This window comes from Nuphar pumila, chromosome 2, assembly GCF_984573655.1.
Source record: "Nuphar pumila chromosome 2, dmNupPumi1.hap1.1, whole genome shotgun sequence".
NCBI lineage: Eukaryota > Viridiplantae > Streptophyta > Magnoliopsida > Nymphaeales > Nymphaeaceae > Nuphar > Nuphar pumila.
Window position 1 is genome coordinate 113,265,073 of NC_143250.1, and position 15,290 is coordinate 113,280,362.

Consider the following 15,290-nt stretch of genomic DNA (forward strand, 5'->3'; position numbering starts at 1 on the left):
TTGTCCATTTTAGGGCAAAAGATGTATAAAAACTAAAAAAATCGATCTTTTTATATATATTTTTTTAAAATATATATACTGTACAGCTGCACAGTCTGTCATTAGCTGACTGTGCAACAACACAGTCTTTAGCAGATTGTGCAACTGCACAGTCTAACATTTGCAGATATATATTTTTTAAAATATATATACATATATATAGTCGTGTCCCCGTGTCCAAAATTTTAGAAATTGCGCCGCACCCGTGCCCGCACCCATGTGACATAGACCTGTACCCGTACCCGTACCCGTACCCGTACCCGTACCCATACCCGTACCCATGTGACAGTTGAAAAGTAACAGCGTTTTTAAAAATTCCACTACTTTGAGGCTGTTTTGGTTATTTCAAGAAGTTGAATGCTCATATATATATATGTTTGTATGTATGAGCATTCAACTTATTGCAATGACCAAAACAGCCTCAAAGCAGTGGCACTTTTAAAAATCTTTAGTTACTTTTTAAGGTTACAATCATTTTTTAAATTAAAATACAGAAGTATCCTTCATATATTTTCAAAATCCTGTTTGATTTTCTTTTTTATCCAAAATAGAAGACCTAAAATTTTCAATAAGTTGAATGCTCAATTGCTCATATATATATATATATATATATATATATATATATATATATATATATATGTATATAGGGAGAGAGAGAGGTTTAATCTACAATTGCTTATATATATATATAGGGAGAGAGAGAGAGAGGTTTAATCTACGACTGCTATGATATACAAGGGTAAGTTTACATCTTATATTTGTCCTTGCACAGGTCTGAAATTCATGAAAATATGAATTGTGCACGCTGCAAAACTAGTAGTATACAAGTGGAGGATAGTATGCAGAGTCTGCAAGAGGATTTACTGGACAGTGGTTTGGCAAAGCATGAGTGTACTGCTGATCAAGAGGACATAGATGTTGGTGGATTTGCAAGGATTGCTGGATGTCTCCACAAGTTGAAAAGTTCAGAGAAACAAGTAGGTCAAGATTCTTGGTCTCTCCTTACAAAGTTCTTCATGGTTATTCTAATTCAGTTGTCTCTTAATGCCTTTCCTTCAGCTGGGAAGTCCACTTGAAGAGGATTTAGGAAGCTGGGGACATCATTTCTCTTCAGCTACTGTGCCCGATTTAATTCTTCAAGCTTCAGCTGCTGATGAGGTGAATTTTTTTCCCTGTTTGTTTGTTGGTGAAACTTGGGAATTGTGTGCATAGAAAATGAGGCTATCAACTTTTGTCAATCTGTTTCACAGATATTTTATTTTGAATTCCGTCTCAATCCTTACGTACTAGTCATATTGGAAACTCCATAAAAATGACCATGTTTCGTATACAAGGCCATATCCATGTAATGTAGCTGTCAAAGAAATCCAGCAAATAATATTATGCCTTATTGCTAAAAAAAAGTGCTGCAAGCTATTCCTTCTCTTATGTAAACATCAATCCGTCTTATTTTTATACTTCCTTTTGAACATTGTCCAATGAAGCAAGCTCTTTTTGTAATGACCATGTTCTCAAAAGCTTGAGTGTTTTAGTTTTCTTGTTTGGAACAAAAAAATGATTATTTCATCCATACTTTATTCCTAACAATTGCATCTATCTTGTGCATACGCTGTAAAGCCTTAAAAAAATCGTGTCATACACGTGTCAGACACGTGTCGGGGGTTTGGCCCGCAGTGTCGGGCCCGAATCCGGGTGCGAATCGGACCTGAGCCTGACCTGGACCCGGGTTCTCGAAGCCTTGAGAACCTACGTCTTTTAAAAGATGCAGGCGCCTCGGGCGAGGGGCAAAAACCCTCACCCCTTCTCTCTCCTCTGCTTCGTCTCTCTCACGCTGCCGCCGACGATTGGAGATGCCGGCGACCAACTCTGTTCGGCCGCCTTCTCCTTGAGTCTGACACCCCCTCTCCGTCCCTTGTGTCGCAGGACGCCGGCTACGTCTTGCCGGACCAGTTCCCCTTCTCTCTCCTCTCCCGTCTCTGGCAGCCTCCTGACAGACGTCGGCGATCGGAGCCACCGGCGACTTCCATGCATCAACGACCTCCTCGTCGCCGACGATCGTAGTTGTCGGCCATCTCCCCCTTCGAGCTGGCGTCGGCCACCATCTTCTCCCTCTTTTTCTGCAATGATCGGTGACCCCCAGCGATCGCGTTGACAACTTCCGAGCTTCGGTAACCCACCATCTCCCACGCTCTCCAGGAACCTCCATCGGCTGACGGCCTTGTTTCCCTGCGACCATCGACGGCTGCCATCGGCGATAGCCTCGTCGGTTTTCCCCCTTTCGTCTCTCTCGTGCTGTCGTCGGCGATCGGAGTTGCCGACGACCTCGTTTCCCCGACGACCACCAACGACATCGCCACCGACCTCCCGTCTTGATGTCAGCTGCGCCAAAGCCCCCGACGTCGGAGTTTTCGACCCTCGCCGCTTAAGTCCACCGTCGCCGGCCATCTCACCCTCCGAGCTGGTGTCGGCGACCCATCATCAGCCACCTTCTTCTCCTCCTAGCATCGGAGCAACCCCTGAACAAACCCCCGACGACCCTGTTACCCTCTGCTCGTCGGAGCCTAACGCTGGTAACCCCGAGGCCATACTCTCCTTTGTCCCTTTTGCCCATCGAGCGAGGTTTCGTCGCCGTCCGTGGACTCCCCCATTGTCGTGGTCTCCTGAGGTAAAAACCCCTTCTCCCTTCTTTTTCTCCTTTGTGAGGGGTTGATCGACAGGGGGGCTGAGCCCCCTGTCGTCGCCTCTTGCCGGCAGGGGGTTAAACCCCCCTGCCTTCCTTTTGGAGTCGGTCGACAGGGGGGCTGAGCCCCCTGTCGTCGCCTCTTGCCGATAGGGGGTTAAACCCCCTGCCTTCCTTTTGGAGTCGGTCGATAGGGGGGGCTGAGCCCCCTGTCGTCGCCTCTTGTCGGCAAGGGGCTCCATTCCCCCTGTCGTTGCTGGGTCGGCAGGGGGGCTCTGCTTCCCCCTGCCCTTGTTGTGCCGGCAGGGGGCTCCGTCCCCCTGCCATTTGCTTTGTCGACAGGGGGCTTCGCTTCTCCCTACCCTTCTTGCTGTGTCGGTAGGGGGCTCCGTCCCCCTGCCATTTGTCTTGTGGACAGGGGGTTTCTCTCCCCCTGTCCCTCTCGTGTTTTCTGGCAGGGGGCGAGGCTCCCCCTGCTTTTGTGTTTCCCGGCAGGGGGCGAAGTTCCCCCTGCTCTCTTGTGTTCTCCGGCAAGGGGCTTTGCACCTTGCCTTGATCTTTCTGCCAGCAGGGGCAGAGCCCCTGCCTGTCTCCTTCCCAGCAAGGGGTTGCGCCCCCTGTCTTGTTGTGGCAGGGAGCCTCTGCTCCCTCCCCTGCCTTTCTCTGTTCTGGCAGACATGGAGCTTCTGGTCCCTGCCTCTGCTGCTGTTGCCAAGCAGGGTTGAGGCACCCTTGTCTGCAGGATGCAGAGTTCCTGCATCTGCCTTCTGTAGGCAGGAGGCCTTGCTGCCTATGTCCCTCTTCTGCAGGGAGCTGAGCTCCCTGCCTACTCTCGTGTTTGGTGTTCGGTACCACTGCAGGTCTTACCGGACCCGCTTCTCGTTCATATTACGACATATACTAACGTTCTAAGCTTTCCAGGTTGAACGGTGGATGCAATTCGCCTTCGTGGCTCGTGCTTGCGCTTACCTATGCCGCAGGCGTACGAGGACCCGCAACCTCTCAAGGTAGGGGATTCTTGTGTAAAAGGTCAATGAACAGATAAATGCTAAATAAGGAAAGATAACTAAAAGAGGATGATATATGTATACGTATAAAATATATACGTATGTCTTTTAATTCAAGGACGCGGTTTCGTGATCCGTGTCCTCTTTACTTTTCTTGCACTTTCCTTTTCTGTTGCCGCCACGCTATATGTGCCTAGGCTTTTAATTCATGTCTTTACACTCAAGGACGCGGTTTCGCGATCCTTGTCCTCTTTACTTTTTCGTACTTTACTTTTCTGCTGCCCCGCGCTTTGCGCCATGACATTTACTTGTATATGTATGCCTTTTTACTCCAGGATGCAATCCTGGTCCTCTTTTACGTTCTCGCACTTTGCTTTCTGCATTTACCTTTATTACCGCGCGCTTTATGCGCCATGGCCTTACTACTTTCTTTTGTTCTTCGTACCTTACTTTCCTGTTGCTGCCGTACTTCTGTTGCACTTACTTTTTGTATGTGTTCGTCCTTACTTTGCTGCTGCACTTCGTGCATGTATTCTTATCTCTGTCGTATGCTCCTTTACTTGCTTACGCTTATCGTTTAATCGAGGTGCAACCCCATGCCTCGTGAGTCGTCCTTTACACTTGCTTAGTCAGTATAGAATCTCATACCTCGTGAGTTGCTTACGTAGTTGCCTGCTTGTGTGTTTCAATGATCGAGGTATGATTTCATACCTCGTGTGTAGCTCTAGCGTTCTACCCTCGCGGTACAACTTCGCCCATTGAGTCTTGCCCTTCGATTTGCCATTGTATTAGTATGTGCACGGGTTTGCCCCTTGTCAGCTTGCACTCTCTGAGTGCAGCTTCGAGTGTATGGTGTATACTATTTCGCTTATTTGTCTTAAAGGACGCGATGCACACTTATGCACTTTGGTTCTCCAAACAATGACTTTTTAAGCACAACCTATTTTCGAAACATATAGTTTTGCAAAACAGAGATAGCGGCTGAATCTCCCAAATCGATGTATTTGGGAGAGGTGTGTTATAACCTCAGTTCGCCTATCCGATACGACTCAGATAACCTTGTTTAGGAGCCTGTGCACGAGTAGGGCGAGAATCCTATTAAGGTATTTGTGCCATCGCTAGATTGGCGTTACATCACCTCTGATACGAGACTTAGTCTCTAGGCTTTTTTGTCAAACCCAGATAGTTGGCACACTCCCTTCTTTCACGAGATTGTTGTTGGATTTCTTACGAGGAATCCATGTTTATCCTCTTATAGTTGTATCCTTAGTCACATACGATATGTTTGGACTACGAAGAGCAGGACGAGAGGTCTGTAGTAACCTCTAAACGTGTATTGATACATTAAGCTAAATCCTGTTATGTTGATATTCGCCTAATAGGCAAAATGCTTGCGATTGTCTAAAGGACCCGAGCACGATAAGTCGGAACTTGAATGAGTTCACTGTGGACTTCTGTAAGCAGATGTGTTGGGAGATTTTCTGCAAGAGATCCCTACCCCTCTCATCGTGGTTGTACTTTTGAACAGGTACGTTGCGTACTGCAATGAATAGGATGAGAGGTGTGTGGTTGCCTCGAACGCGCAAGGGCACGTGTAATTCACATAAATGATAATCATGCACCTTCACAGGCATGATGCTCGATTGGGTCGAAAGACCAGAGCATGTAGAATGTGACGGCGGTTAAGAAACCCCCCGTCGTGCTCGTTCGGGACGATTCATCAAGAGAGATGATGGATGGTACAAAACTCCGATGGACAGGCCATTAATGGCTATTACGGGCAAATGTCCGGCTTCCCCAGTCATCGGAGGTTAGGGGAAATGCTTCAGGCTACTTCTGCAGAAGTTCGGATGCGCATTCATGGGCCTTTGTTTGCCTTTGGGGATTCACTCTCTTGGTCACTGGTTGTCCCCTTAGGAAGCAGACTCAGTCAGTCATTCGGGGTATAATAAAATACATAGCATAATGGAGCCCCGAATCGATCTTGGTTGTTTCTACGTTTTTGCCTTGTGCGTACCCACAACAACCTGCTCATAATGAGAAAAGATATGACTCACACATGATTATGAGATATGCGTGTTGTGACGTGAATTGATTTCTTGCTTGTTAGCTCGGTAGTTCGGTAGGCTACTCGTTGAGCTATGTACGCCTGTCGAGGCGTTACTCTAGTTGGTTAAACTGCTTGCGCAATTCTCTATTAGGTAATAACTAGCTTCTCATACTAGTCAATTGCTTATAATACTAGTATTATGCTAGTTGTTATGTAATGTGATATAACTGCTACCGTATTATTGCTTATCATATGTAGCTTATGAATTGCTTGTGATGCAATAGCTTGTACCTTACGATTAACGTAGTTACTTGCTGATGGTCTGAGCCATCTAATGGTAATTGTATGTATGACAAACATTGTTACAAATGCTTGACTTATGTGGTTGCTTTGTTTGACTGTTGGTTAGAGTTAGTCACTCTTCACCTATAGTATCTGTCGGATTGCTATAGTTGCTTGTTTAGTACTATGGTCCTCATTGCTCTTGTATGTAGCTGTTTGCTTTACTAGAGCTTTGCTTACTCCACAACGCGTTTTGTCAGATCTGCTAGTCTTGCTTTTCCTGCTTGATCTAGCGATTATCTTGCTTATTGCAGTTTTTGTTCTTTTTTGTCTTTTGCACCTCTACTAATTTGTTGTGGGGCTGACCCATTTCATGGGTAGGTGGTGAACAAGTTATACAACTTGCGATGACACGATGGCGTGATGCGTTCAAGGCGAGACCCCTTTCCTAATGTTGCGCTCCTGAGGACATTTTGATAGATGTGATATAATGTTTCTTTGAAAACATCTCTTCTGATTGAAACTTTGGATTACTAAAACTGTGTTACCAAAACTTACTTCTTTTCATTTCAATAAAATATATATTCGAGTTGTAAATCGGTTTGTAAGGGGAAGTTTGTGTTTGCGTTGTAATGCGCCCAAGGTCTAAGGACTTGCTATTTTAAACATGATTTTTCGCTGAACTCCTGTTTCAAACTCTGATAAATAATCGATTTCAAAGCTTTCAACCTTTTTCATAAAAGGTTTTAAGTCCACGATTTTGGGGCGTTACATACACAATTGGTGCTTTTCTGATGATAAAGTTGGATTTCAGATGATTGTTGCAAAGAACCTGAAGAATGGTGTTGGAGTTGGACATAGTGGTTAAACTCTTGTTTCCTGTTTTAGGTCTTTGCTTTCTAGATCACTTCCTTCAAATACTGGATATTTCGCACAGCAGTTGAGTTGTGTAATTTGGTTTATATGCCTAGTGCAAAGTTTTAGGGCACTTGTCTATTCCATTTGATGTTAGAATTCAGGATTAACAAAGACCTTCCATCATGGGATGCCCCAACAAATTGGGAATTTAGTGTCTATCATGGATGTCCTGGCTGCTTTTGGCCAAGACCAAGGTATATGTTGAGAACTGCCTGATGGATTTCATGAAATGTGATAAATATAGTAAATGTGTTAAGTGCAAGAATCGAAATGTGGAGGCTAGGGGCCAAAAGCAGGTTATTGACCTTCTCATGGCACTCCGTCCTGAATTTGATAGTGTGCGCAACATTATATTTCATCAGTCTTTCCTCCCTACTTTATTGCGACATTGAGTGAGTTTCTTCTCGAAGAGACCAAGCTTAAGTCTCTTAGTAGTCCGTCCCTTGTAGAGAGTGTGTTGTGACTCGTTAGTCTGGGGGTAGAGGTGGAGGTAGAGTTGGAGGCCGCGACCTAAAGGAGGTATGAGCTCCATCCATGCCATTATTGTAAGAGCTTTGGGCATATGAAAAATTCATGCTCGGTGTTTAAAGTTGTTAGAAAAGCAAAAAAATAGGAGGGAGGGAGGTTAGGGTTAGAGGAGGCTCAACACAAATGAGAGAACATGTATTCTATTACATACATGTCGTGAAAGAGCGACATTTACAAATGAAGGGGTTGACCTCCTTGAGACCTTAAAAAGTAAAATGGTAAAATGTCTAGTATACCCCTTCTCAATAGGGTATGTACATACTAGTCTAATAGGTTACTTTACCTATCTTTATGATACACTATATTTGTAAGATTCGAGTTTAAAAAAAATCGAATCCAGATTGGATCCAACCCGGATCCGGGTCACAACCACGCATACCATGGCCTATTTAAACCCCCGTAGGGGGGGTTTCTCTTTACGAAATTGGAAACCCCCTCCCGCTCCTCGATTCTTTCCCTTCCCGACTGCTCACCTGAGCTCCGGCGCCTCCCACCTCTCTCCTCCCTCTTCTTTCCCCCTTCGTCTTCCTCTTTCTGTCTCCGACACACCCGGATCAAGGCCGCCTTCCTCAGGTACACAACCTTCTCTCTCTCCCTCTCTCTCTCTCATCTGTTGTCGGCAGGAGGGCACCCCTCTCTCTCTCACGACTGTTGTCGGTAGGAGGGTGTCGCCCTCCTGCCCCTCTCTCTCTCTCTCTCTCTCGTCTGTTGCCGGCAGGAGGTGTCACCCTCCTGCCCCTCTCTCCCTCTCTCACTACTGTTGCTAGCAGGAGGGCGGCCCTCTTGCCCCTATTTTTTTCTCTCTCGATGGTGGCGGCATCGCTTGGTGTTGCCGCTTTGCCAGGAGCAGCGACACCACGCGGGTGCCGTTGCGCCCCTCTTCTTCTGTTTCCCTGAAGGCAACAACAACCGAACGACTGTTGCTCCCTCTCTCTTCCCTCCCCTTTTGTTCTGCCTTTACGACAGGAAGGCAAGAGCCACCTGCGAGGGTGGCTCTGGTTCGCCTAAAGGGAGGGTGCCAAGCACCCTCTCCTTTTGTTTTCTCTTTGTGGTGAAGGCTAACCAGAGCCACCTAACGGCGGTGGCGGTGGCTCTGGCTCGCCTAAAGGGAGGGTGCCAAGCACCCTCCTCTCTTTCTTTTTTAACAGCTGTGGTTACCTTACGTGGACAGCTGACAAGGGGGTGTCGACTCCCTTGTCGCTCCCTTGTAGCCCATGTCAGCCCCCCTGCTGTTGCAAGACTGGGACTAGGTCAGGCTCAGCCTGACCACCGAGCCCACTCCCTCCCGTTGGTCGTGTAGCTAGTCGAGCTAAGCTCAGACTCCCCTTTCAGACCGAGCCGGCTCAATCGAACTTTACCCCTCGCCTCTTGTGCCGAGCCCGACTCGGTCTGGTCGGCTCGGCCCGGTCAGCTCGAACTGGGTTCGGGTTTGACCCTTGCGATGCAACCATCGTCACGATAAGGTTTTAATACCATCATTTTTGCAGCGCTCTATGTCGACACAACGGCCGCGACACACTTGCTAAGGCACGAGCCTTTAAAAACCTATGCTCGAAATTGTCAACGAGTCCGACCATCTCCGAGGTAGGGAAAAGTTGCATACGAGAACAAATGACGGAATACTTCTAACTTATACATAATATATATTATATATATTATATATATATGATTTTAACTCAAGGACATAGTTTTGCGTATTCTTGTCCATTTAAATTATGCCATTTACTTTGCCGCCGCGCTATAATATGCACAGGTTATTGCTTACGCTATTTATTTAGCTGATGTACGATTTCGTAGATCGTGCATCGCATACGCTATTTATTTAGCAGATGTACAGTTTTGTACATCGTACATCGCTTACGTTGTTTATTTAGCTCGATGTGTGGTTTCACACATTGGGTCTTGCATAATGTCATTTACTTTGCCTCCGCTCTGTAATGTGCATAGGCTACTGCTTACGCTATTTATTTAGTCGATGTATGGTTTCGTACATCGTGCATCACTTCGTAGTTTAATTAGCCGATGTACGGTTTCGTACATCACGCATCACTTAGGTTGTTTATTTAGCTCGATGTGTGGTTTCACACATCAGGTCTTGCTTTATGTCATTTACTTTGTCGCTGCGCTGTAATGTGCACATGCTTATGCTTTATTATATATGTATTCTATATACATATATATATAACTTGGTAAAGTACGCAGTTTTGCACACTCCTGCCTACCTTGTATTTTGCTTACATTAAAGACGCATATTTACGCATCCTTGCCTAGTGTTTATTTTTAAAAGGTTTTCACATGCGAGATTTCAAAGCTCGTAATATTCGTTGTCTAAAAAAGTAAGTATTTGGCACTTGCGTATTCGCAACCGCGACTTTTCCTCAAACCTGCGTAACAGAAAGTTTTTGACTACATAGCCCTAAGTGGTACGTATGTTCAGTCATTCGTTTTGATATCCGAAATGACTCAATATTCCCTGCATAAAGCACAGGACTTTGAAAAACTTTAAATGATGTTGGGGTTTCTTTTTAAGAAACTGATATCCCTTATATCGTAGTGGTACTATCAACCATGCACGACATGATAGTACTACGATGATTGGATGAGAGGTTTATGGTAACCTCGTAGCGTGAAATTTTGCGATGGTTAAAAGAAAGTCACATAAATGGTGATGATTCGCCTTCACAGGCAAAATGCTCGATTTAGTTTGAAAGACCAGAGGGTATAGAATGGGTCATCAGTTAAAAAAATAGAACCTGACATACTCATTCGTCTCTTTGGTTTCGTCAAGAGAGATGATGAGATGGTATAAAAACTTTGATGGACAGGTTGTTAATAACTACGCTCCTCGAGTAGCAATTGACTCAGTGTTCCTGATCATTGGAGTTAGGGGATGGGACTACCAAAAATTATCCTAGGAGGTTGATTCTATGGACGTCTGCGGAAGTTGGATGCATCTCTTGCCATTTTTGCCTATGGGGAATTCTCTCTCGGTCACTGGTTGTCCCCTTAGGAGTGGACTCAACTAGTTGTCTGGGGTATCAAAACACATGGAATAACGAACCCCTGGGCAGTCTCGGTTGTTTCTACGTTTCTCCTGTGCGTACTGATGGTTATTTTAAACCTTATTTTTATTGTTGAAAGCGTTTTGAAAAATCACCAATCAAGTAATAAAAACCAACTTTCCACTTTCGTGGCCAGTACGGGTCGAATCCACAGGGAACGAGATACACTCAAATTAAATCTAAACTTTGCATTTTATTGATATTGAACTTGTTCAATTACAGAAAATATTACAATGAAAAGTAAATTGAACAAGAACACAAGGGCATTTTTGTCATTTTGCTAATGAAATACGATACCGCTTGGACAAGAAGCTCTTTATCCGCAACTTAATATCACCTGCACAACAAAAAACAAAGTTAGTAAAACTATTTATAGAAATGAAACCGACTATTTCTGAATTAATTCTAAAATTAATCGCTAACCTAATTCTACGTAAAACGAGAAACTACCAGCGCTAATTCTCTAAACTAATTATCCTAACGCTACACTTAACTCTGGACTAATGTTAGAATCCTAATAAAACACTAAAAACCAGAATTAGAAGAACTACGTAAAATCGCACATGACTATTTTGCCCCCACGCTTCGCGAAACCCTAATTTCTGACAGACCTATAGAAAATGAACAGTGTACTACTCAACCGGAGTCCGATTGAAATGATTTTGGTTCTGTTGGATTCCTAACTTGATCATGAATCCAATGCAACTTTCAAACTACGAAAATCAATTCGGGAGTTCCGGATATAAGTGTCACAAATTTAGTTAGAAACACGAAGCGAGCTTATCTAGAAAATCAACAGATGCGAAGGGTGAAATTACACAGAAATCAAACCTAACAGACTAATTACCACACTAACACATGCATGCCCTAATTATTAACCTAAGAATACTGTTATCTTGACAGAAATAGTAGTTTAACAAGGAATTAACAAAGCTAATTAACCATGCAATGCTACTCGCAACTAGAAAAAACTAAACCGAAAGTGACTACCCTAATCTTACTTAGCAAGTACCAAATACACTAACACTATTATGTTACCAAAACAGCAACTAACTAATTGCCTATGACTTTAACTTAACCTAAACCGAGTAGGCAAAGCCAAACCGGTTTTAAGCTTTCGGACTAGATGCACATAAAAATCGATAAGAGACAGGAGCAAAGCATTAAACAGGGTGATCTAGGCCACCAAGCTCAGCATATACTAACTAATTATCACCTACAACATGCTTGATAATACGAATATAATAGGTCATAGATAAATCTACTAAACTGCTTAACATCAAAGTTGCCTAGACAAAAACCTAATTAAGCAACACCAAGCATCCGAACTAAGCTACTTACAATTAATGGCTGATCTAGGATATCAGCACCATGCAGCATACAGGGGATTAACGAGTCAATGATAAGAATAGGCTGGAGAAATAGGAAACTACTTAAAACTACTCAAATCAAATTTAATATGTATTGCTAAAATCGATTAGAGAGAAATGACTTCTAAACAATGCTAATCTTAAAGATAGTCTATCATTTAAACAAGACACATCAGGTAATCAATCTAACACCATTTAATCTCACTTATTACATATAAACTACTGAATCTACTAATAATAGCAACTTCACAAAATAGATCCAATGTGCATAAAATGCCTAAACCAGGTAAAAGCAATCTACCCGATTTTTGGTGTTTGATAGCACCTCAAAACGGATCACAAAATTAAATCATAAACATTCATACAGTATTGAAAATAACACCTACCCACTCAGAAACACACAGTAGCCTATGCTAATCAAGTGAGCCAACAATCTTAAGCAAAACAACCTCATCTGGCTAGAGTCAATCTAGCCGGTTGAGTGCTTAGGGGAAACCGATTCCAATGAAATTAAAAACGCAAATCAATCCAAAAATAATGGAAGAAGCACAAACCTCGACTCAATCTAGGTGTTGTTCGACACACCATCTAGACACTAAGGCTGTAATACAACAACAACAACAACAACAACAACAACAACAACAACAACAACAACTACGGCTTCATCCCAAAACAATTGGGGTCGGCGATATGAACCAACAAAGAAAATCATTCTCGGTCTTCCACATGAATCCTTCTCCTCCATTCATTTCTATCCATTGCCATGTCCTCGGTGAGGTTCAAAGCATTCATATCCTTTCCTATCACCTCCATCCATGTCTTCCTAGGCCTACCCCGACCTCTTTTAACTAATATATTTTCCCATTTCTCCATCCTTCTAACTGGAGCATCATTAGGCCTTCGTCAAATATGTCCAAACCACCGTAAACGATTCTCTCTCATCTTATTTTCAATGGGTGCAACGCCTACCTTCTTACGTATCTCCTCGTTCCGAATCTTATCTTTTATTGTATTTCCACACATCCATCTCAGCATACGCATCTCAGCTACACTCATTTTTTTGAATATGATGTCCCTTGGCAGCCCAACATTCCGTACCATATAGTAAAGCGAGCCTAATAGTCGTCCTATAAAACTTTCCTTTCAACCACAATGGCACACTAAGGCTGTAATACAGAACAAAAATGCACACAACCGAAAGTCAATCACACGCAAGTGGGCTTTAACTAGAAGAAGGGGGATGAGAAAACGAACCTCGTGAGGTCGTCCGACGAGTGAGGAGGTAGGGGGTGAGCGGGTTGAACACAAAAATTGCGCCTCCAGGTCTTCGGTGATGCTGCTAACACGTTGTTCTTGCTGTGCTCTGTTGTAGTGAGAAGGCTGGGAGTGCATCGATCGGTGGATGTAAGAATCGAATGCCTCGGGTGGAAAGAGGGCCAGATGAAGGTAGAGCCGGCCTACCTTGGTAGGGCAGACAACACCCCAACCATGGTAGATGCCTCCATCTCATTCCCACACCTGCAAAACATCAGCAAAAGAGGTTACTACGCACCAAAGAAGAAAAGAAATGGAAGGTGTGAAGAAAAGAGAAGGAAATCCGGGAAAAGAGGGGCGATTAGGGAGAAGATGCCATGGAAAAACCCAAGGAGGAAGGGGTGAGGCGCGGTGGCTGGGAGAACTCGTGAAAGAGGGAGAGGCAGAGCTTTGGGGGCGCAAATCCCTATGAAAAACCAACGATTAGGGTTTCAAAACTTAATTTTAAAAGCCAAGACCCAATTTTTGGTTATTTCCCAAAAAAGGATTAAAATAGAAAGATATGCTAGGCGCCTTTTCTGAAGGGGTTTTCTGTAAATATTTTTCAAGAACGGGTTTGGGTTTGATATGGGTTGGATTGGGTATGTTTTGTCCCAGATCCAAGACCCAAATGGTTGTTTGGATCCAGGTTTGACCCGTTTCACTGAAAATGTGATATCTCTCTCGTTTTAAGTTCGATTCAAATGAAATTTTAACCGTAGCTCAATGACATCTAAATGCATCTAAGTGTGGGTTCTAAACCTATAAATGATGCATTTATGCAATAAAAATATATTATATTTACGTGTAATTAATGCATCATCACGTACCCTCAAGACAGTTAATATCAAAAAAGATTATCATGCTCATTTTACTTATTCTGTATTGCACATCACGAGAGGAACAACACATATGTTAACCTTGTTCTGAATTTTGATATCTATGCACCTACCTGATTTTTATAAGTCTGACCCGTTTTATGGGATACAAGTGATGATTAGGTTAGAACGACAGGCGATGGCGTGATGATATCAAGATCCCACTCTTTCTTTGACGTTTCGTTCCTGAGTACGTTTTTTTTTGTAATTTTGCATATGGGTTACCTTTGAAAATTCCTCGTTTGTATATAAACTTTTAATATATAAAAAAACCTTATTTTAAATATATGTGGTTTCAATGCTTATATGTAGATACAAATCTATTTGTGTAAAGTAAGGTTCGCCTGTAATGCGCCAAAGGTTCGTTGACTTGTTATTTTAAACACTATTTTCCACTGAATTGTCATTTTGAACTCTGAAAATGATTGATTACAAAGCTTGCAAATTTTTCCTAAAAAGCTACAAGTTTGGGATTTTGAGGCGTTACAATATTATACAAACTTTCAATACTCCCCTTCAAACTTGGAAGGACGTAGATGAGTCATTTCAAGTTTGGAATGGAAGGAACTGAAATGCAAATGTGAGACTTTTTGTAAACACATATGCAATTTGATTTTTTGAGCTGACATGCTCCAAAGCTATAATCCCATCTTCATACGCCCTTCTTGTATAATGACAATCTATTTCAATGTGCTTAGTGTGCTCATGAAACTTTGAATTCTTTGCAACATGAATATCACTCGTATTATTGCAATATAGCGAAGTTTTCTTTTTCACAAGGAATTCCCAATTCTTTTAATAACCATCGGATCCAAATAATCTCAACCACAACTTGAACCATCATTTTGTATTCATTTTCTGTAGTGGATGATGCAACTCTTTGTTGTTTCTTGTTTTTCCATGAGATCAGGGAGCTTCCAAGGAAAACACAAAACCTTGTAGTAGAAAGTCGATCTTTAGTAGATCCTCTAAAGTCATCATCACAGAACGCTCTTAACTATTTGTTAGACGAAGACGAGAAAAACATGCTATAGTGCATAGACTCTCTGACATACATGATAATCCTGAGTATGATTGCCAAGTGAATTGATCTAAGAGCACTCATAAATTGACTGACTATGTGAACTGCATGAGTTATATCTGGTCTAGATATAGTCAAATATATAAGGTTCCCAATCAACTG

At 43.0% G+C, this 15,290-nt stretch overlaps 1 protein-coding gene across 1 annotated transcript in view; it reads left to right on the forward strand.

Annotated features, from left to right (window-relative positions):
* The window catches only part of RAD54 (DNA repair/recombination protein), a 95,987-nt gene extending 94,736 nt beyond the window's left edge, over positions 1-1,251 (forward strand). The window contains exons 19-20 of the mRNA XM_089992496.1: positions 812-1,016; positions 1,099-1,251. Coding sequence (XP_089848622.1) covers positions 812-1,016; positions 1,099-1,251 — 358 coding nt within the window. The remainder of the gene's footprint in view (positions 1-811; positions 1,017-1,098) is intronic.
* Positions 1,252-15,290: the final 14,039 nt, after the last annotated feature.